A 21,657-nucleotide genomic window follows, 5' to 3' on the forward strand; every position below is an offset into this window, starting at 1 on the left:
TGTCTGTACATCTCTGTTTTGTGTGTGTTATATGTGGTGTGCGTGTCTGTGTAGTACATGCATGTGCGTATATGTAGTGTGTCTGTACATGTAGCCTATGTGTTTGTGTGTAGGTCTTTTTGGCTATGTTTTGTGTAATGTGCAAGATAATGTGTGTCTGCGTGCCCTATGTGTCTCTGTATGTGTGGTGTGGTGTGTGTGCCTGTAGCTATACATGTGTGTGTGTTTGTGCGGTGTGTGCTACAGTGAGTAGACTAGTAGCAATGACTTTAGTTTTCAATGAAAAACTACCTCACAATGTTTTTGAGCAGCTAGACACTTAAACTGAGTCTAAATCCTGCCAGATAAGGGATCACGAACACTGTCAGTAGCTTTTAAATACTTTTTATTTTATTTTCATATATCTACAAAAAATATTCACATGGCATTTATGGGGCAAATGTGCAGTGCATTTCGGGGTAGTTTTGATTAGTATACTACTCTATACAAAATAGGAAGGATAATTTGATGCAAAAGAACAATCAGAACAGTGCAAACGTTCATTCCAAACAACTGCGAGAAAAACAATGAAACAGACGAGAACGTTCTTTGAACCCATTAAACTACAGTCATCACACACACACTTCCACCGCCCTCTTGTGGTGCAGACCAGCCTCTCACAGCTCAAACGAGCATGAAATCACATCCTGGCATCTCAGGAGAGCTTCTTTCTGCACACCGAGAGGAGTCTCCAGGTCACACACCTGGAAGTTCAGCACGTCTATATCCGAGGCCCCGAACCTCGCGCGCACACGCACTCGCTCGTGCATGTCGAACTCAACGCGTTTGTCAGTCATCAGTAAGAGTGTACGCAGGAATCTTTCGCGCAGATCTGACCGCAACCGCTGCTCCTCTTCATTAACGCGTCCGGATGAAGAAGAGGAGGATGAGGAGATTGTGGTGGGACACAGGGCGATGAAGCGCGGAGAGTTCGGGTCGAATCCTCGGCTGTTCGGGTCCGGGCCCCTGGGCAGCCGCAGGACACTCACTGGAGTCTTCATATTGCTCCTGTTTAAAGGAGACACATCATGAACTTACATTAAGTAATAAGGACTTAACTTAAACACATGAAGTGACATCTGTTGCAGCCACTGCTGTTGACGTACCTCATTCAGTATGAGCGCAGTATCTGAATATCCGGTTAGATTTTTCAAAATAAAAGTCATCGAGAGAGAGAGAGAGAGAGAGAGAGAGAGAGAGAGAGAGAGATATATTTGATTTAATTTACTTTAATCACCGTTAAATCAAAATGTAAAATTATTTTTTGTTGTGGAATATTGCAGTATTTTGAAGTTATCAACACTTTTTTTTACTGCACATTAAAAGTTATATAAAGTGACACATGGGGGCATACAGACATAATCACAAACGTTATAATAATAATTACATAGGTACATCAGCATGAAAATGTAAAGGTTCCGTACAACAGACTCAAGGATGTTATGTTTTTAAAGCCTTTGAGTTCAAAGGTTTTGACATAATTGTTTTTTTTTTTAAGGAAGTGAAAAAGGGACTAGGTTACATCATGGAAAATGATCTAAAGTTGGGATTACAATGCATGGTTCTGGCTTTGTGAAGATGGAACTTAGCCAGAAGACAAACTAATAATACAGTATAATCAATATTAATATCATTAGAATGAAAATCAGGCAATAAAATAAAATAAATAATAGATTCTGTCTTTTGTACAGCATAAGAATAACTTCTGACCAAAAAGACTTGGAGAATGGGCTAATTGTTTTACTGATTAATCAGTTTAATACAACACATGATATATCATAAGAATATTCCCCTCCACCCTAACCTTACAATGCTACATAAATATATGACATCACAGAGGAGATAAAAAAAGAGGAGAATTTTTAACGATAATAATTTTATTTTATAAATGATATAACAAAAAATACATATGTGACCCGTGCTGGCAGAATAAGTGAAAAATGTGAGATTTTCACATGATTATTTGCAGTCTTCTTCAGCACACCTGCTCCTGTGTATGCTCCTGAAGATCTGGATTAGCTTCACCTGTCTTTAATAAGGGCTGGAGCTGAGCGCTGCAGGACAGAGCAGGGTTGAAGACCTCTGCTTTAATATACACACTGCTTGTTACTATCACAGTTCAACAACATTCAGAATTTAAGGATTGGCTACCTTTCAAATTGAATTCTGAATTTGATTTGAGTCTCGTCAAACTTTCTTTTCCAGTTAAAAATGCAGTTTAATGACTTTCTGTGAATACTATTAAAAATTAATCTACTTTTTATCAAATTCCTGCTTGCCCCATCAATTCAAATTCAGCATTTGACCAGTTTTCTTTTTGTGCAAATGTAGACAAAAATACAGTAAGATAAAAAACAACAACAATAATAAAGCTGTACGAGAGAGTGAGCAGCCATCTGCTGTCTATTTTTATGATATTTACATATTTCAGTTTCACTTTTTCCTTGTTTCATAAATATCTGAGGTTATAATTAATAATACAAGTTCATCACTAATTATAATAATCATTAAATGACAATAAAAAACATAATTCACTTTTATTCTTGCAACTTTATGGCTTAAATTGATGCCCCTATACACTCTCAGAAAAAAAGGTACAGTTCTGTCACTGGGGCGGCACCCTAAGGTACAAAAGTGAAAAGGTACACCCCTAAATGGTACATATTAGTACCTTAAAAGGAACATATCACTAATTTAAGAGTGCAAATTAGTACCTTAAAGGAACATAGTAGACCCTTAAAGGTACATACACTCTAAAAAATGCTGGGTTAAAAACAACCCAAGTTGGGTTGAAAATGCACTAACCCAACAATTGGGTTGTTTTAACCCAATGGCTGAGTTGTTTTAACCCAGCAATTGGGTTGTCTTAAGCAACATTTAACCCAACCGCTGGGTTAAAACAACTCAACCGTTGGGTAAAATCAACCCAATTGTTGGGTTAGTGCATTTTCAACTCAACTTGGGTTGTTTTTAACCCAGCATTTTTTAGAGTGTATTAATACCTTTTCGGTTTTGTACCTTAGGGTACCGTACCAGTGACAGAAATGTACCTTTTTTTCTGACAGTGAATAGCAAAAGCATAAGGCACCACAGCACTTTTTGGTATTTATTAATGACATAACATTATTATGTAGTACCTAATAATGGAGTACTGTGATATGAATGCATGTTGAAAGCAAGAGCATACTAATGTAGAAACCGGAGTGTGAAAAAGCTTCCTCCGGTTGACTCATTTCTGAACTTTAAATGCATGTTTGAATTCTTGACCATTAATTTCTCATATCTGGGGAAATCCCAGCAGACCATACGGTGACGTGTGAATGGAAACGTTTCTATTTCATTATTCTGTAATCTGTCTAAAGTCATGCAACGGCTGGACCACCATAGTAAATCAAAACTACACCCATTTCGTTAATGGCTTCCTCTTTTTCTATACTGTCTTCCCATTTTTTATTGTTTTTTTATCATCATAATTTGGTTAAAACGGCTGCAAGTTATGTTACCATGTACATAATGATACATCACTTCCGATGGCGTGAACTTCCTCAAATATCTGCTCTGCTCCAGCGGTCTCAGACGACCTGCTCTCTCTCTCTCTTTTCATCCTAAAACAACCGTAAGTGCTCACTGTCTTAACATTTTAACCTGTTCATTAAGCTTTGAATATGATATAATGGAAATACGTTTGCATTCTACTTCATAACAATTGCAAATGCAAAACTATTCAGGCATGAAAAGTGATTTAAAAAAAAGTGGAACTGATATTGACATTAAGACAGATACTGTGCCTGCCATGCATTCTTTCTGTATGAAAGATGTATGAAATGAAAGTTAATGTGTATGAAAAGTTAATGTGTACAGTATGATATATAGTGTGACATACAGTACTGTACAAAATTGTTATGTGTCTGTTGTAGTTTATATCCTTGAAAGAATGGAGAAGAATGGAGGAAAGCCGTGTCAGCAGCATTATGGGTAAGTCTCAGCTTCTGTTATCAAAAGGTAAAAATAAAGTTATAGCAGGACCGCAAGAAGATCCAGACATTATGACATGAATCAAAGTCCCAGAGGAATGGACTGCATTTCCTTATGGAACTATAGTGCTGAATTAACATTCAACTAATTGAGTGGTCATGCAGTATATTGCACATCATAACAGCTTTTAAAGTTTATTCAACTATTTAACATGAAAAAAGTCAAGATCTCAAGAACTCAAACAAATAAATTAAATCCACTCAAATATTTTATGCAGCTGGTTGCCTTAAACTGTTAGGTTTTCTAATTTGTTTCACAATTTAAAAGTGTAGTACACTTTTAACAGTAAGACTGTGTCATCATATCACAACACTAATACAACAACAAAGCTTTAGACGATATGCAGCGGGTCAAAGTTCTGTTGGGATGAAATTAACATTTCAGATTGTAAAATGCAAAATGTGCATGACTCACGGTGCTCTTGAGAATACATATCTCAGCTCAACTTTATAGACACACACAGGCCTTTACCACCAGCCAAAAGTTTTTTTAGCGTAGTCTAATCTGCTCACCAAGACCGCATTTATTTGATAAAAAAAGAGTAATATTGTGAAATATTATTACAAATTAAAATAATGATCTCTGTGTGAATATTTAGTAAAGTGTAATTTATTCCTGTGATCAAAGCTGAATTTATCATCATTACTCCAGTCTTCAGTGTCACATGATCTTTCAATACATTTACATTTAATCATTTAGCAGACGCTTTATCCAAAGCGACTTACAAAAAAGAGGAGAGCAATAGAAGCAACGAAACAAACAAGGCCAACAACCTGTAAGAGCTGTAAGAAGTCTCAATTAATCGAGCACAGTACACAAACTTTGTTGTTGACAAACAAACAGAAAATTTAATTGGATAGTTAAGCGCTAGTATTTATTGGTCAGGTGCAATTGGAAAAGATGTGTCTTAAGATGTTTTTTTAAAAATGGCTACAGACTCGGCAGCCCGAATTGAGATCGGCAGGTCATTCCACCAGGTGGGAACGGTCCAGGAGAATGTCAGTGAGAGCGATTTCATGCCCCTTTGGGATGGAACCACGAGGCTTCGCTCACTCCCACAACGCAAGCTTCTGGAGGGTGTGTAAGTCTGAGCAAGCGAGTTTAGGTATATTGGTGCAGAGCCAGTGGTTGCTCTGTAGGCGAGAACTAGTGCCTTGAATTTGATGCGAGCGGCCATTGGCAACCAGTGCAGTCTGATGAAGAGAGGCGTAACATGCGCTCTCTTCGGCTCATTAAAGACCACTCTCGCCGCTGCATTCTGGATCAGCTGCAAGGGTTTGATAGTGCATGCTGGAAGCCCAGCCAGAAGAGCATTACAATAATCCAGTCTGGAGAGAACAAGAGCTTGAACCAGGAGTTGTGCAACCTGTTCTGATAGGAAGGGTCTAATCTTTCTAATGTTGTATAAAGCAAATCTGCAGGACCCGGCTGTTGCAGTAATGTGGTCGTGAAGTTTAACTGGTCATCAATCACAACTCCAAGGTTCCTGGCTGTCCTTGATGGAGTTATGGTCGATGAACCAAGCTGAATGGAGAAATTTAGATGAAGTGCTGGGTTGGTTGAGACAACAAGTAATTCTGTCTTTGCAAGATTGAGTTTAAGGTGATGCTCCTTCATCCAGTCAGAGATGTCTGTCAGACAGGCAGCGATACGAACACTGACTGTAGGATCATCTGGTTGAAATGAGAAGTAGAGTTGCCTGTCATCAGCATAGCAGTGATAGGAGAAGCCGTGTTTCTGAATGACAGAACCTAATGATGACATGTAGATGGAGAAGAGAAGTGGTCCAAGCACTGAGCCCTGGGGAACCCCAGTAGCTAGATGATGTGACTTAGACACTACACCTCTCCATGACACCCTGTAGGACCTACCTGAGAGGTAAGACCTGAACAAATGGAGAGCAGTTCCTGAGATACCCATCTTCTTAAGTGTTGACAGGAGGATCTGGTGGTTAACTGTGTCAAAAGCAGCAGACAGATCCAGCAGAATGAGCACTGAGGATTTGGAAGCTGCTTTTGCCAGTCTCAGTGCCTCAGTTACCGAGAGCAAGGCAGTCTCAGTCGAATGGCCGCTTTTGAAGTCGGATTGGTTGTTGTCTAGGAGGTTGTTAGAACACAACTCATAGAGAGTTGATTGAACACAACTCGCTCAAGGGTCTTTGCAATGAAAGGCAGAAGGATACCGGTCTGTAGTTTTCTAAAAGTGCTGGATTCAGAGAGGGTTTCTTAAGCAGTGGGGTTACCCGAGTCTGCTTAAATGCTGTGGGAAAGGTTCCCGTGTGAAGAGAAGTGTTGGCAATGTGAGTGAGTGCAGGAGTGATTGAAGAAGAAATAGCCTGAAGGAGGTGAGTGGGAATAGGATCAAGTGGACAGGTAGTAGGGTGATTGGAAAGGATGAGTTTAGAAATATCTGCCTCAGAGAGCGGAGAGAAGGATGGAAGCGTGTTCGTGTTAGTTGTTGAGATGTGCGTGTCAGTTTGTGATGAGGAGAACTGGTTGCTGATGAGAGATGTTTTATTTGTGAAAAATGATGCAAAGTTATCAGCTGTAAGAGTTGATGAAGGAGGGGGCGGAGGAGGTGGACAAAGGAGAGAGGAGAATGTTTTAAAGAGTGTGCGAGAGTCAGAGCATTTGTTGATTTTGTTGTGGTATGTTGTTTTAGCCATGGAGACATTTGTAGAGAAAGAAGAGAGAAGAGACTGATACAAGGTAAGGTCAGTATAGTTTTTAGATTTCTGCCATTTCCTCTCTGCCGCCCTGAGTCCAGAGCGATGTTCACGGAGAACATCAGACAGCCAGGGGGCAGATGGGGTGGGGCGGGCTGGTCTGGATGAAAGGGGGCAAAAACTGTCTAAGGAGGATGTTAGAGTGGAGCAAAGAGTGTCAGTAGCACTGTTAGTGTCCAGTGCTGAGAACTGAGCAGGTGGAGGGAGTGAAGATGAAACCATAGTGGATAGGCGAGAGGGAGAGAGTGAGCGTAGATTACTCCGAAAGCAAATCGTGTAGGAGTGCGTGTTGTATCAGGAGTCAGTATGAGGTTAAGAGTGATGAGAAAGTGGTCTGAGGTGTGTAATGGAGTAACTAAAGTGTTGTCCGTGGAGCAGTTGCATGTGTAGACCAGGTCTAATTGGTTACCTGACTTGTGAGTAGCCATAGTAGATACTAACTTAAGGTCAAATGAAGTCAGTAGAGTGCTGAAGTCTGTGGCTAGGTGCTTATCCAGATGGATGTTGAAGTCACCAAGCAGAATCAGTGGAGTGCCATCCTCAGGGAAGCTAGAAAGTAACACATCAACTCCTCCACGAAGTTTCCCAAGTGACCTGGAGGACGATAGACCACTACCACATGGATTTTAATAGGGTGAGTAATAGTGATTGAGTGCGATTCAAATGAACTGGCTGATAGAGATGGTAAGTGATCACATTTCCAATCAGTTGAGATAAGCAAACCAGTACCTCCACCCCTCCCAATTGGTCGAGGAGTGTGTGAAAAAGTTAAATTGGTTGAGAGGGCTGCAGGAGTGGCAGTGTCCTCCGGTTTGATCCAGGTCTCAGTTAGGGCCATGAGGCTGAGCTGAGAATGAGTCCCAATAGAAAGTCTGCTTTGTTTACGGCAGAATTCCAGAGCAATTCCAGAATCAATACGCATTCTTATATCATTTCTTATTATTATTAATGTTGATTTGTGTTGTTGTTGTGGAAATCATGATAACCTGCCATTCAAAAGTTAGGGATAAAAAGAAAAGAAAAAATAATTAATACTTTTAATTAAAAGCACATTACATTTATTTTAAAAAGACACTAAAGACATTTATGAAATTCAAAGGATCCTAAAAGATTTCCACAAAGATATGAAGCAGCACAACTGTTTCAAACATTAATAATCATTCATTAATGTTTTTTGAGCAGCAGCTCATCATATTGAGTGATTTCTGAAGGATCATGTGATATACACGATCGTGATAAATTCAGCTTTGATCACAGGAATAAATTACACTTTACGGTTTATTACAACAAAAACCAGTTAAATTAAATTATAATAATATTTCACAATAATTAATTTTTACTGTAGTTTTGATAAAATAAATGCATCCATGGTGAGATTAAGAGACTTCTGTCAAAAATATGCAAAAACCTTAATGTTTCCAAACTTTTCTGTCATCCTTGACAAAAGGATTGTGATACATTTGATTTATTTTTTTGTCAAATATTACTAGTGTGTTCAGGACACTAGAGTTCATTTCTGTGAGGAGAGCAAAATAAAGTAAACTGTGACGTATTATACCCACACAATCTTCATACAGTGACTACCAGTAAAAATGATTCAGACACTTTGACCTGAGCATGTTTTGTTGAAGTGTTTTCTCTTTAATTGCTAATGCGACCTTTGACACCACAGACTGAACTAAATGAAGCATTGCTGCTCATTGGTTGAGCTAAATTGGTATTATCTAATAGTGTACTTAAATCTAACAGCTGATTGGTTAATTGTAATCCATTACATCCCATTAGTTTTCTGACATTATCAAGATAAGTTTGTTTTAAGTTCTTGTCATATTTTATTACCATTTTCTAAACTATAGCGAATAAACTGTGATAATGTGAGAACATGTTGAAGCTGTCTGAATACATTTTGGTTTGACTGGATAACAATTGATTCAAATGCATATAAAATATTTTTAATAATTATTTAAAATACAGAGATATCTTGAAGTTTATCAATTACCAGTAAAACGTTCATTTCATTCATGCTTCTGTGTGATGTGTCATTTCTTTCCAGGCTGGTTTCGTCGGCGCTTTGGAAACCAAAGGAATGAGTTGGACCAAAGCGAACCACACACATGTTCTCAGAAGTGTTCGTCTGGACACTCCGACTCCACATCTAGCTGCTCGATGTGCCCCTCTTCCTCCTCCTCCTCCTCCAAATCTACCTCCTCAGTGAAGCTGTCGGCCTCAGAAAAGCCTCTGCCCTCGGTGCTCTTCTCATCCTTCCGCTCCGCTCGCAGATATGACCTCTGTGTGTGTCACGCTGAGAAGGACATTGATCTAGCGCAGGATTTGGCCTCTTTCCTCGAAGAGTCCTCTAAAGGTCTGCGCTGTTACCTGCAGGAGCGCGACTGTCCACCAGGAGGCGCCGTGTCCTCTGAGCTCCTGCAGGCCGTGCGGGACAGCCACTGCTGGGTGCTTCTCCTCACTCCAGACTTTCTAAAGGATGATTGGTGCTTGTATCAGATGCACCAGGTCCTGTCTGAGGGTCCCATGTCCCAGAGGATCATCCCTGCCATAATAAACATGCCCAGATCCGAGCTCCCGCTGGAACTCCGCTTTGTCTTTACAGTGGATCTGAATATGAACAAAGCGTTTGGATACACTCAAGTTTACATGACGGTGATTAACTGTGAGTAGAGCATTTTGTATTTTTATAATCTTTATTTAGTGGTTGCAGGTTCAAACATATTGTACTTGAATTGTATTTACAATCAAAGGGGTGGTTCTGTGTTTTGTTTTTGTTTTGTTTTGTAAACACTCGGTTGTGTTTATGGGGAGCAGTATAAAATTTCTTAATATTTCTTTTTTTTTTTAAGCCGTATTTTTCTTCTATTCTCCCTATATTCCACATCGCTGTCTCCACTGTCCTTTGAACGGCTCCTTTGCTTCCTGCTTCTATGAACCCCATCCCTCCGACAAACACAATGGTCTTAGATTGGTTAGATGGCCAAATGTAGTTTCCTGTATTTTTATTGGCTGAAATGCCAAGCACAGTTTGTCCGGAAACGCCACGCCCCTTCCATTTACGGGCAGAAGTCACATCTGGGGCAGTGTTTTTGTAGGCAATAAACTACCATAACTTTAAAAGACAATATCTCCCTTTGCATTGAACTTTTAGCGCTGTAACTTTGCAGATAATGTTTTAGCTGCAACATTACACACTAACTAAAGTTAAAAAATTTAAATCGCATGCAACCACCCCGTTACCATAAGTTTTAACATAATTATTTACATAAGGATGCATATTTGTCAGTCATACATAATTGGAACAGGTAAGATTTCTACAACGCTAACCCAGACAGCAACACAGTGTTGGTCCACATCTGGATTCCACGTGTAGCCTACCAGATGTGGGCCGGATCTGGGCCGACACTGTTATTGTCTGGGAATAAACAGAATGTGTTCAAAATACAATAACCACATTTGTCATCAATAAACCCAATTTGTTACAATCTTACATTTCAACTGGTAGCCATATTTTAACCATGCATGTTCATACTTTTTAACGGAATAAATTTAATCACTTTCACAATTAACAGATCATGCTGATTTGAATAATGCATTTACTAATATTTAAATAAAATCAAATAGATGCAAATAGTTAATAGTTCATTTTTTTGAGTGCAGAAATCTTATTTATGTATGATATTATTTGTTTGTGACTGGCAAATATGCGTCACATTAAGTTTATTAGTTTGTTTAAATCTGAAAGTCCCACTGAAGTGCTTTGAAATGTGCAGCGTTATTCTGTGTCGACATTTCCACTGAAACAGGAAGTCAGGGCGAAACCTATCAGACTCTCCTTTTCCTCTCCCTTTTTAAAAATAGCCAATAGCATTTAATCACAGCTCAGAAAAGCGGCAGTGTCCTCCTAATCTCCTCAATATCGCTTTAAAATACAGCATTCTGTGTTCTGTGAATTTAAAGGTCTGATACGTTTTCTGGTCCGCAGCAACATGAAACCAGAATTAATTTATCCTAATGGAAAGCATATTTACACTGTCCCCTATATAGTGCAGTCTACTCGTTCCCTACCACCTATGTAGTGCACTGTCTGATCGTTCCCTACCACCTATGTAGTGCAGTCTAATTGTCCCCTATCCCCTATATAGTGCAGTCTAATTGCTCCCTATACCCTAAATAGTGCACTGTCCGATAGGGGATAGGGAATGATCAGACAGTGCACTATTTAGGGGATAGGGAACAATCAGGCAGTGCAACTTACTTTGCACTATGCAAAGGATTAATGTAGTGTTAGTGACTGATAGTGGATATGGATAAAGGCTGATGTAATGAACTGACGGTAACAACGCGCTGTTGACGCTCGCGCATCTTGAGGAGAAATCTAAAAAGCGCTGCTCACACATAGTTATTGAGGTAAACATTCAAAATGTTACGTTTTTATCTTTATAACATATGAAACAGTTAAACAACATCACAACCAAATGTGCTGTTTTCCTGAATACCATCACGACTGAAAATGTCACTGATTTCCTATGACAGCTCCATAAACAATCATTAACATTATAGTGACTTACATTTTAGATGCAATATTGAGTCTCTTTTTTCTATTTCAGCTGCGAAAATAGTTCCAAACAAAGATTCCAAGCAACAAAGTTCCAAACAGCAGAACCATAACACATCTCACGTGTTTTGATTGATTCAGTGGCTGGATCAAAGATTCAATAACCTGTTCGTAAATGACTGCCTTATTCTTAAAGGAATCAGTCGTTTGAATGAATCGTTTGAATTAATGACTCACTCATTAAGACTCACCTACTGCCACCTACTGGTGGTTTAGTTTCCTATATTTTTCAACATTTATTTTGTTTATTCAAAAATACAAATCTCATAACATGATTTAATGCAGTAGTAATTTTTCTGGTGGTAACATCCCTATAGTCTCTTATTTTAATTTAATGTATAGATCAAATTTAAGAATATAATATGAAACCTGAAGCTTATATTTAATAAGATTAGGGGAAAATGGCAATGCCCTTTATAAAGGTAAAATATCACAAATATGCAGATTTAAAATATGTCAAAGCTGATTGAACACTGAGAATATTGCTTCAGAATAAGTTATATTTACAACACGCACGCACGCACGCACGCACGCACGCACGCACGCACGCACACACACACACACACACACACACACACACACAAATCGTTCCCCATCACCTATATAGTCCACTGTCTGATCGTTCCCTATCCCCTATATAGTGCACTGTCTGATCGTCCCCTATCCCCTATATAGTGCACTGTCTGATCGTCCCCTATCCCCTATATAGTCCACTGTCTGATTGTCCCCTGTCCCCCATATATTGCACTGTCTGATCGTCCCCTATCCCCTATATAGTGCACTGTCTGATCGTTCCCTATCCCCTATATAGTGCACTGTCTGATCGTTCCCTATCCCCTATATAGTGCACTGTCTGATTGTCCCCTATCCCCCATATAGTGCACTGTCTGATCGTCCCCTATCCCCTATATAGTGCACTGTCTGATCGTTCCCTATCCCCTATATAGTGCACTGTCTGATCGTTCCCTATCCCCTATATAGTGCACTGTCTGATCGTTCCCTATCCCCTATATAGTCCACTGTCTGATCGTTCCCTATCCCCTATATAGTGCACTGTCTGATCGTCCCCTATCCCCTATATAGTGCACTGTCTGATCGTCCCCTATCCCCTATATAGTGCACTGTCTGATCGTTCCCTATCCCCTATATAAAGCACTGTCTGATCGTTCCCTATCCCCTATATAGTCCACTGTCTGATCGTTCCCTATCCCCTATATAGTCCACTGTCTGATCGTTCCCTATCCCCTATATAGTGCACTGTCTGATCGTCCCCTATCCCCTATATAGTGCACTGTCTGATCGTCCCCTATCCCCCATATAGTGCACTGTCTGATCGTCCCCTATCCCCCATATAGTGCACTGTCTGATCGTTCCCTATGCCCTATATAGTCCACTGTCTGATCGTCCCCTATTCCCCATATAGTGCACTGTCTGATCGTCGCCTATCCCCTATATAGTCCACTGTCTGATCGTTCCCTATCACCTATATAGTGCACTGTCTGATCGTCCCCTATCCCCCATATAGTGCACTGTCTGATCATCCCCTATCCCCTATATAGTGCACTGTCTGATCATCCCCTATCCCCTATATAGTGCACTGTCTGATCGTCCCCTATCCCCCATATAGTGCACTGTCTGATCGTCCCCTATCCCCTATATAGTGCACTGTCTGATCGTTCCCCATCCCCTATATAGTCCACTGTCTGATCGTTCCCTATCCCCTATATAGTGCACTGTCTGATCGTTCCCTATCCCCTATATAGTCCACTGTCTGATCGTTCCCTATCCCCTATATAGTGCACTGTCTGATCATTCCCTATCCCCTATATAGTCCACTGTCTGATCGTTCCCTATCCCTTATATAGTGCACTGTCTGATCGTTCCCTATCCCCTATATAGTCCACTGTCTGATCGTTCCCTATCCCCTATATAGTACACTGTCTGATCGTCCCCTATCCCCCATATAGTGCACTGTCTGATCAATCCTTATTCCCCATATAGTGCACTGTCTGATCATTCCCTATCCCCTATATAGTGCACAGTCTGATCGTTCCCTATCACCTATATAGTGCACTGTCTGATCGTTCCCTATCACCTATATAGTGCACTGTCTGATCGTTCCCTATCACCTATAGTGCACTGTCTGATCGTCCCCTATCACCTATATAGTGCACTGTCTGATCGTTCCCTATGCCCTATATAGTCCACTGTCTGATCATTCCCTATCCCCTATAGAGTGCACTGCCTGATCGTTCCCTATCACCTATATAGTCCACTGTCTGATCGTTCCCTATCCCCTATATAGTGCACTGTCTGATCGTCCCCTATCACCTATATAGTGCACTGTCTGATCGTTCCCTATCCCCTATAGTGCACTGTCTGATCGTTCCCCATCCCCTATAGTCCACTGTCTGATCGTTCCCTATCCCCTATATAGTGCACTGTCTGATCGTTCCCTATCACCTATATAGTGCACTGTCTGATCGTCCCCTATCACCTATATAGTGCACTGTCTGATCGTCCCCTATCCCCCATATAGTGCACTGTCTGATCGTTCCCTATCCCCTATATAGTGCACTGTCTGATCGTTCCCTATCCCCTATATAGTCCACTGTCTGATCGTTCCCTATCCCCTATATAGTGCACTGTCTGATCGTTCCCTATCCCCTATAGTCCACTGTCTGATCGTTCCCCATCCCCTATATAGTGCACTGTCTGATCGTTCCCTATCCCCTATATAGTGCACTGTCTGATCGTCCCCTATCCCCCATATAGTGCACTGTTTGATCGTTCCCTATCCCCTGTATAGTGCACTGTCTGATCGTTCCCTATCCCCTATATAGTCCACTGTCTGATCGTTCCCTATCCCCTATATAGTGCACTGTCTGATCGTTCCCTATCCCCTATAGTCCACTGTCTGATCGTTCCCCATCCCCTATATAGTGCACTGTCTGATCGTTCCCTATCCCCTATATAGTGCACTGTCTGATCGTTCCCCATCCCCTATATAGTGCACTGTCTGATCGTTCCCTATCCCCTATATAGTGCACTGTCTGATCGTCCCCTATCCCCCATATAGTGCACTGTCTGATCGTTCCCTATCCCCTGTATAGTGCACTGTCTGATCGTTCCCTATCCCCTATATAGTCCACTGTCTGATCGTTCCCTATCCCCTATATAGTGCACTGTCTGATCGTTCCCTATCCCCTATAGTCCACTGTCTGATCGTTCCCCATCCCCTATATAGTTCACTGTCTGATCGTTCCCTATCCCCTATATAGTGCACTGTCTGATCGTTCCCTATCCCCTATAGTCCACTGTCTGATCGTTCCCTATCCCCTATACAGTGCACTGTCTGATCGTTCCCTATCCCCTATATAGTCCACTGTCTGATCGTTCCCTATCCCCTATATAGTCCACTGTCTGATCGTTCCCCATCCCCTATAGTCCACTGTCTGATCGTTCCCTATCCCCCATATGGTGCACTATCTGCTCGTTCCCTATCCCCTATATAGTGCACTGTCTGATCGTTCCCTATCCGCTATATAGTCCACTGTCTGATCGTTCCCTATCCCCTATATAGTGCACTGTCTGATCGTTCCCTATCCCCTATAGTCCACTGTCTGATCGTTCCCCATCCCCTATATAGTGCACTGTCTGATCGTTCCCTATCCCCTATATAGTGCACTGTCTGATCGTTCCCTATCCCCTATATAGTGCACTGTCTGATCGTTCCCTATCCCCTATATAGTGCACTGTCTGATCGTTCCCTATCCCCTATATAGTGCACTGTCTGATCGTTCCCTATCCCCTATATAGTGCACTGTCTGATCGTTCCCCATCCCCTATATAGTGCACTGTCTGATCGTTCCCTATCCCCTATATAGTGCACTGTCTGATCGTTCCCTATCCCCTATATAGTGCACTGTCTGATCGTTCCCTATCCCCTATATAGTGCACTGTCTGATCGTTCCCTATCCCCTATATAGTGCACTGTCTGATCGTTCCCTATCCCCTATATAGTGCACTGTCTGATCGTTCCCTATCCCCTATATAGTGCACTGTCTGATCGTTCCCTATCCCCTATATAGTGCACTGTCTGATCGTTCCCTATCCCCTATATAGTGCACTGTCTGATCGTTCCCTATCCCCTATATAAAGCACTGTCTGATCGTCCCCTATCCCCTATATAGTGCACTGTCTGATCGTTCCCTATCCCTTATGTGGTGCATTCACCATCAAGAAGACCATCATACACACCTAGGATGGCTTGAGGGTGTGTACATCATGGGATCATTTAAACTTTTGGGTGAACTCAGCCTTTAATTACATTTTTTCTATGGAACATAAAAGATATCTCTTAATAAGTTATACGTTGAGGCAACGTGGGGGAGAGGACGCTGGCGTTGTCTGTTCGCCGCTTCTCCACCCACAACAAATCATGTTAATGTACTATTAGATTTACATTTTATTTTATGTCCTTATGTTTGTGACTAGTCTAACAGTCAGAGCTACAATTGGGACTGTTGCTGATTGCTGGCAGCCACTGAGAGGTCGTTGTTCGTCGTTTCGCCGTTTTCCACCGCTTCTAATGTTTACGTTTGAATTGCTGCGGTTGGTTGGTTCTGGTTTGGTGGACATTTGATGTTTCTCGTCGCGACTGCTCACTGGTGGTCTCCCTTGGGCTTGGGCTGCATGGTGGCTGAAGTTTGCACCGGGCTAGCGTCATCTGGGCCATCGTAATCGGCGTCCGGCATGATGTTGGGATGTTCCGCTTCTCGGCTGCGCCGCTGTTCCGTCCTGCATTGCGGCCGTGGAGCGGCTTGGACTTCTGCGCCGACCCCGGTGTGTCCACAGAAGTGCCCGAAAAAATGTTCTGCCTCCTGCATGGTGCTGCGGCGATCCCCATCGTTTGAATCGTCATGAAGACCCATCATCTGGTCTTCAGCTGTCCTGCCTCGGCGATGTCATCGGGACACTGCCGCTGGGAGAAATCTGAAACATGGAGTGGACCACAGTGTGCTGCGGAGCTAACAGAGACTTCCACCATCAGCTGTTTTCTGTTCACCATCAGCTCTGTTTCTGTTCACCATCAGCTGTTTTCTGTTCACCATCAGCTGTTTTCTGTTCACCATCAGCTCTGTTTCTGTTCACCATCAGCTGTTTTCTGTCCACCATCAGCTGTTTTCTGTTCACCATCAGCTCTGTTTCTGTTCACCATCAGCTCTGTTTTCTGTTCTGTTTTCTGTGTTGGTTGATTGTTTGTAGTATTCTATATTTTTACTTGTTATTCATTTTTTGTTGTTATCCCCCCCCCCCCCCCCCCCTTTGTTGCACTTTGAGATTCTTCGGAATGAAAAGTGCATTATAAATAAAATCTATTATTATTATTATTATTATAAATCAAATGTTCCGGCCACACATTTGCATAGAATGAAAGTGAACTGTGACGCTCAGGTGAGTTGAGGTTGTAGTGATCCTGAACACACCTTATTACTTTGCAAAACAGTCCAAATGTAATCAAAGCTCTGGACACGATGAGAATACATAATAATATAAAAATGGCTGTGAACCAGCAGCACAAAACAACCTTACAGAAGAACAGAGTTACATTCAACTAGACAAAACAACAAGAAGATAACAAGACACATCAACCATGAACAATGAGCTGTGATGCCAAGACTGTGGCTGCATCTGAAATCACATACTTCCTTACTATAAAGTAGGCGAAGAGCAGTATGTGACAAAATCAGTATGTGTGAATTCCCAGTACTCAGAGTAGGCACAAAGTTTTTGCTATGACCTACTACTTCATGTAATGGACAATTTACTATCCCATGAGGCCACGGGAGAGGATTTACCAATGACTGTGAAGCGACAACATGGCGAAAGTAAATTGTCTGTCCTGCATTCATACGACATATTCATACTATATAGAAAATACTCTTTTAGCGGTCGTGAAGTAAGCACTTATTCAAAAGAAGTACCTGCTCAAGAGAGTTCACGATTTCGGACAAGTGTGTGTGTGTATATATATATATATGTACATGCACACAAATACAGCTCAGAATATTGTTCTATATATTGTATATATTCTTGTTCAGACTTACACACCCTCCAGAAGCTTGCGTTCTGCGAGTGAGCGACGCCTCGGGGGCATGAAATCGCTCTCACGGAGATTTTCCTGGACCGTTTCCACCTGGTGGAATGACCTGCCGATCTCAATTCGGGCTACCGAGTCTGTAGCCATTTAAAAAAAAACATCTTAAGACACATCTCTTCCAATTGCACCTGACCAATAAATACTAGCGCTTAACTATCCATTCATTTTTGTTTGTTTGTCCAAAAAAACAAAAAAAACAAAACTGTGTACTGTGCTAATTAACTGAGATTTCTTACATAGATATACACACACTTTTATAATAAGAATATCACTATTATAATAAAATAATGTGTATTTAAATTTTTTTTTTACAAAAAAAAAACATGCAAACTAAGTTTATTTAAACTAGACAAAACATTGGTTGTCATAAAATCGTTATTAGTGTCAGTAAAACCTATATAATTGAACAGCTCGATTGTGGTCTCAGCCTTGATAACTTGCACATAAGTTAGCCGTGTAACACAAGCTGCACGATTAAGTCGTTTATCAAAACGAAAAGCTGCAATTTTAACGTGTTAAAGCACCCAGATTTGTAGCCATGTTAATAACGTTTGTAAGAAACCAAACGATTTGTAAATCCGTCAAGATTTCAGCGAGATAAGAGTATTTATGTTCGTACAGATCACTCATCTTACATCAGGTTCCACAGAGCCCAACACAAAGCTTGCCTGTGACAAGACGGTGATGACTCTGCCGTAAGACATCCAGCCTTTATTATGGATATCTATGGTTCTGCATCTGTGAGAGTCTGGCCGGGCTTTTGATATCGCAGCTGTACTTCCTGCTCTACTTCCTGCTCTCTACTGGGCAGACTCCGGTCCCAAGATATCAGCGCCGTGCAGGCCGTCCGAAAGCTTCAACTCTGCTCAGCAGAAATGGATGAAGTCGCGGCATCCATATTTTTTTACGGCCTATGATCCCTACTGACAGCTCGCCACTGCAGCTCATTGATTCCTAATGTACCGCAACCCATATACTGACTGTCATCAGTGTCAATAGACACAGTGTTCCCGTCATAATATACAAAGCATATTAACAGATATTAAATCAGATTTATGAAACAAGAGGAGATTCGCTGAATGTCTTTTTATAATGGGGATGTCCAGTTCCAAACAGGACAAACAAAGTACCATGCAAGTAATCCATAATCATGTGCAAGTTTCTTACAATAGTCTATTAACTAAAAGTTTTAGCATGTCTCCTAAGGTGTCCCGCTTTACTTTTAACAGTGCCACAAATGATTTTTTTGTGTGCACAATTTGTATTCCTCCTGTTTGTTCTTCTGTTTGCTTTGCCACAGTTCTCCCATCAGAGATAACGCATAATGTCTGTACTCCAGACGGGAATGTTGACATTTCAAACTTTCCCACACTCCTTTTGGTAGACTCTTGTAGATGTTTTCTCACGTCTGGAAACAAAATACAGATTCTCAACATGTTTCTTTTTTTCCCCTCCAGATTTGAAGGACATGTGTGTGAAGGAAAATCCCAGCAATGCGTCTCAGTCACACAGCTGAGACACTCATTCACTGTATTCACGGCAATGACGATATCCTCCACTTCTGAGAAGTGACATCTAATCCAAGTTGTACCATATCTCCTCCTTTTGTTTTCCACTTTAAAAGGGTTAGTTCACCCAAAAAGGAAATGTCTGTCATTAACTCCTCATCCTAATGTCGTCCCACACCCGGAAGACCTCCATTCATCTTCACACACAGTTTAAGATATTTTATATTTAGTCCGAGAGCGTATCTAAGTGTATGCACACTATACTGTCCATGTCCAGAAAGGGAATAAAAACATCATCACAGTAGTCCATATGAGACATCAGTGGGTTAATTAGAGTCTCTTGAAGCATCCAAAATACATTTGGGTCCAAAAACTAAATATAAAATATCTTAAACTGTGTGTGAAGATGAACAGAGGTCTTACGGGTGTGGAACGACATTAGGGTGAGGAGTTAATGACAGACATTTCATTTTTGGGTGAACTAACCCTTGTATGATTGTGTTGTGAAATGAGCCCTAGATGGCAATAGAAAGTCACAGTACATAAGCTCAAGCATGATGAGACATATGTTTCCCTCTCTGATTTTAGGTCAAAGTCAGATTAGAGAAAATGCTTATGCAATATACCCTACAAAAATTATTCTCATATTCAAATACACCCACGCCTACACACGTGCACAGAAGACATCTCCAACAGCTCCAAGTGTATAAATGAAATGATTGGCATTTACTGTAATGAAGAATCTCATCAGCATTATGAGTGTTTTATATGCAGATATTATCTTAACCGCAGAGAGCTCATGGTTGCGTTTGTTTGTGTGCTTTGAGGAAGATGTTTCACTGGCATTGCAATGCTTTCAGACGCGTTTTAAGCCACTGTTGGATGTGCCATGTAAACCAACAGGACACCTCAAAGAAACTGCAAAGCTATGATTAAATGTTCTTGGCAAATAACACGTCATATGTCATAATCCCCACTGGCAAATATGTCTTCAAGCGTTCAATACAGTTTCAATAAAGCTCACGTTCAATTGCTCGAAAAATATGCTGTTTTATATCCCATTTGGACAATTGTAAATACTACTGTATACACTTGTCTTAGTCAGCTGCCCTGCGGGTCCACAGCTGAAATCAGAGAAGCTGAAGAGTAAGTGTGCATAATTGCAAAACCTCAGATGATCTGAGAGAAACACCACGCACTTACTTAGAAAGAGCTGGCTTGTTGGGGATTAAACCAGATTATGTTGCATTTAAAATTAAGCCCACTCTGATACAATGCTCATGTTGTATATATAAAGCTATCCCTTTAAGACCTTTGCTGGCAACAGTTCACCTCTTTATCTTTCACAATAGAAATTCACTCCATCCATAATGGTCAGTGAAAGAGAGGGAGAGAGATGGATCAATCCATGGACTTTTAACTTTGGGTCTCTTAAGCAAGGCCAGACTGATGATGAGAATACTTTAAATTGATTAATAATATTTTTTGCAACCCAAGTTTGATATTGCCAGATGGCGTCCTGCTGAAGTGAAACCACTGAAGATGACTTGTTATTATAGTCGTGTTCAGCATGGAAGAAATGATTGTACTCTGGATATTATTTATAAAGAGGTTGGTTTTCCCAGACTTAATGCTTATGCAATAATGTTGGCAAACCACCCTTGATAGTATCTCCTTTTTTTTTTTTTTTTTTTACATCAAATCATTTATTAACTAAATAAATCAATATTACTCAAATAGCCTTGTCTGTTCAGTTTTTAAGGACTGAAGGCTGATAAGAGTATTTCTCACATGAACACGGTAAGTCCTCTCTTGGTTTGTTTGTGTGAATAATGGGAATGTGAACATATCTTTAGTTAAGTATAATGTACAGCATTTTGATAATACTTTTGTGCTTTTTTTCTTAACGTTAATTTTTTTAGGTAATTTATTTTGTTTACAGATAGAGTTTTTAGACTACAACAACTTTACAACAGTCTGAAACTTATTTTCTCATTAAAAAACTAATTTATTTACTGCTTTTGGAACTTTGGACAGTTCATTTTATTAATGTGTCCAAATTAAAAGATATCAAATTGATTAGACTGCAAAATAAATAAATAAATAAATAAATAAAACAAAAAAAGAAAAGAAAAGAAAAAATGAAATGCTTTTGTTATGTAGTATTTTTGTCTTGTTTCCAGTCCAAATATCTACATATCCTAGATAAGTAAAATGAATGCCTATGACATTGTGTTAATGGTAATATTAATGGTATTTGAATTAGGTGTTCATGTTTTTTTTGTTTTTTGTTAATAATGTAAAATAAAAGGGTTTGTAAAAGTCAAAAAGTCTCTCTCTCTCTCTCTCTCTCTCTCTCTCTCTCTCTCTCTCTCTCTCTCTCTCTCTCTCTCTCTCTCTCTCTCTCTCTCTCTCAAAAAAAATAAGTTTTTGTTTAAAAAAAACAAGCAAAATGATCTGCCAATGGGGAAAGAAAAATAGCTTGTTTCTTGTTTCAAGGTTACACCATAGGTGGATCATTTTGCTTGTTTTTTTTTTTAAAGCAAAAAATGTCAATCAT

At 40.4% G+C, this 21,657-nt stretch overlaps 3 protein-coding genes across 6 annotated transcripts in view; 2 read left to right on the top strand and 1 right to left on the bottom strand.

The window, feature by feature from the left end:
- Positions 1-368: 368 nt before the first annotated feature.
- Positions 369-11,478, bottom strand: gemin7 (gem (nuclear organelle) associated protein 7). 2 transcript variants are annotated; one of them, XM_067419783.1, is made up of 3 exons: positions 11,380-11,478; positions 1,146-1,168; positions 369-1,047 (listed from the first exon to the last, which is right to left on the bottom strand). In XM_067419783.1, exons 2-3 carry the CDS (start codon positions 1,148-1,150, stop codon positions 657-659), a joined length of 396 nt encoding a protein of 131 aa, XP_067275884.1. In that variant the 5' UTR covers positions 1,151-1,168; positions 11,380-11,478; the 3' UTR covers positions 369-656. The 2 variants fall into 2 exon arrangements, with proteins under 2 accessions (XP_067275884.1, XP_067275885.1); XM_067419784.1 differs by lacking the exon at positions 1,146-1,168 and having other exon boundaries at positions 11,380-11,400.
- Positions 3,400-20,869, top strand: tirap (toll-interleukin 1 receptor (TIR) domain containing adaptor protein). 3 transcript variants are annotated; one of them, XM_067419781.1, is made up of 5 exons: positions 3,400-3,655; positions 3,957-4,014; positions 8,853-9,470; positions 19,047-20,708; positions 20,852-20,869. In XM_067419781.1, the coding sequence occupies exons 2-4, from the start codon at positions 3,984-3,986 to the stop codon at positions 19,103-19,105; spliced, it is 708 nt and encodes a 235-aa protein (XP_067275882.1). In that variant the 5' UTR covers positions 3,400-3,655; positions 3,957-3,983; the 3' UTR covers positions 19,106-20,708; positions 20,852-20,869. The 3 variants fall into 3 exon arrangements, with proteins under 3 accessions (XP_067275882.1, XP_067275883.1, XP_067275881.1); XM_067419780.1 differs by lacking the exon at positions 3,400-3,655 and having other exon boundaries at positions 3,942-4,014; XM_067419782.1 differs by lacking the exons at positions 19,047-20,708; positions 20,852-20,869 and having other exon boundaries at positions 8,853-9,478.
- The window catches only part of st3gal4 (ST3 beta-galactoside alpha-2,3-sialyltransferase 4), a 70,187-nt gene continuing 69,371 nt past the window's right edge, over positions 20,842-21,657 (top strand). The window contains exon 1 of the mRNA XM_067419776.1: positions 20,842-20,897. The gene's annotated coding sequence lies outside the window, so the exon portion shown is untranslated. The remainder of the gene's footprint in view (positions 20,898-21,657) is intronic.

This window comes from Pseudorasbora parva, chromosome 16 (genome assembly GCF_024679245.1).
Source record: "Pseudorasbora parva isolate DD20220531a chromosome 16, ASM2467924v1, whole genome shotgun sequence".
NCBI lineage: Eukaryota > Metazoa > Chordata > Actinopteri > Cypriniformes > Gobionidae > Pseudorasbora > Pseudorasbora parva.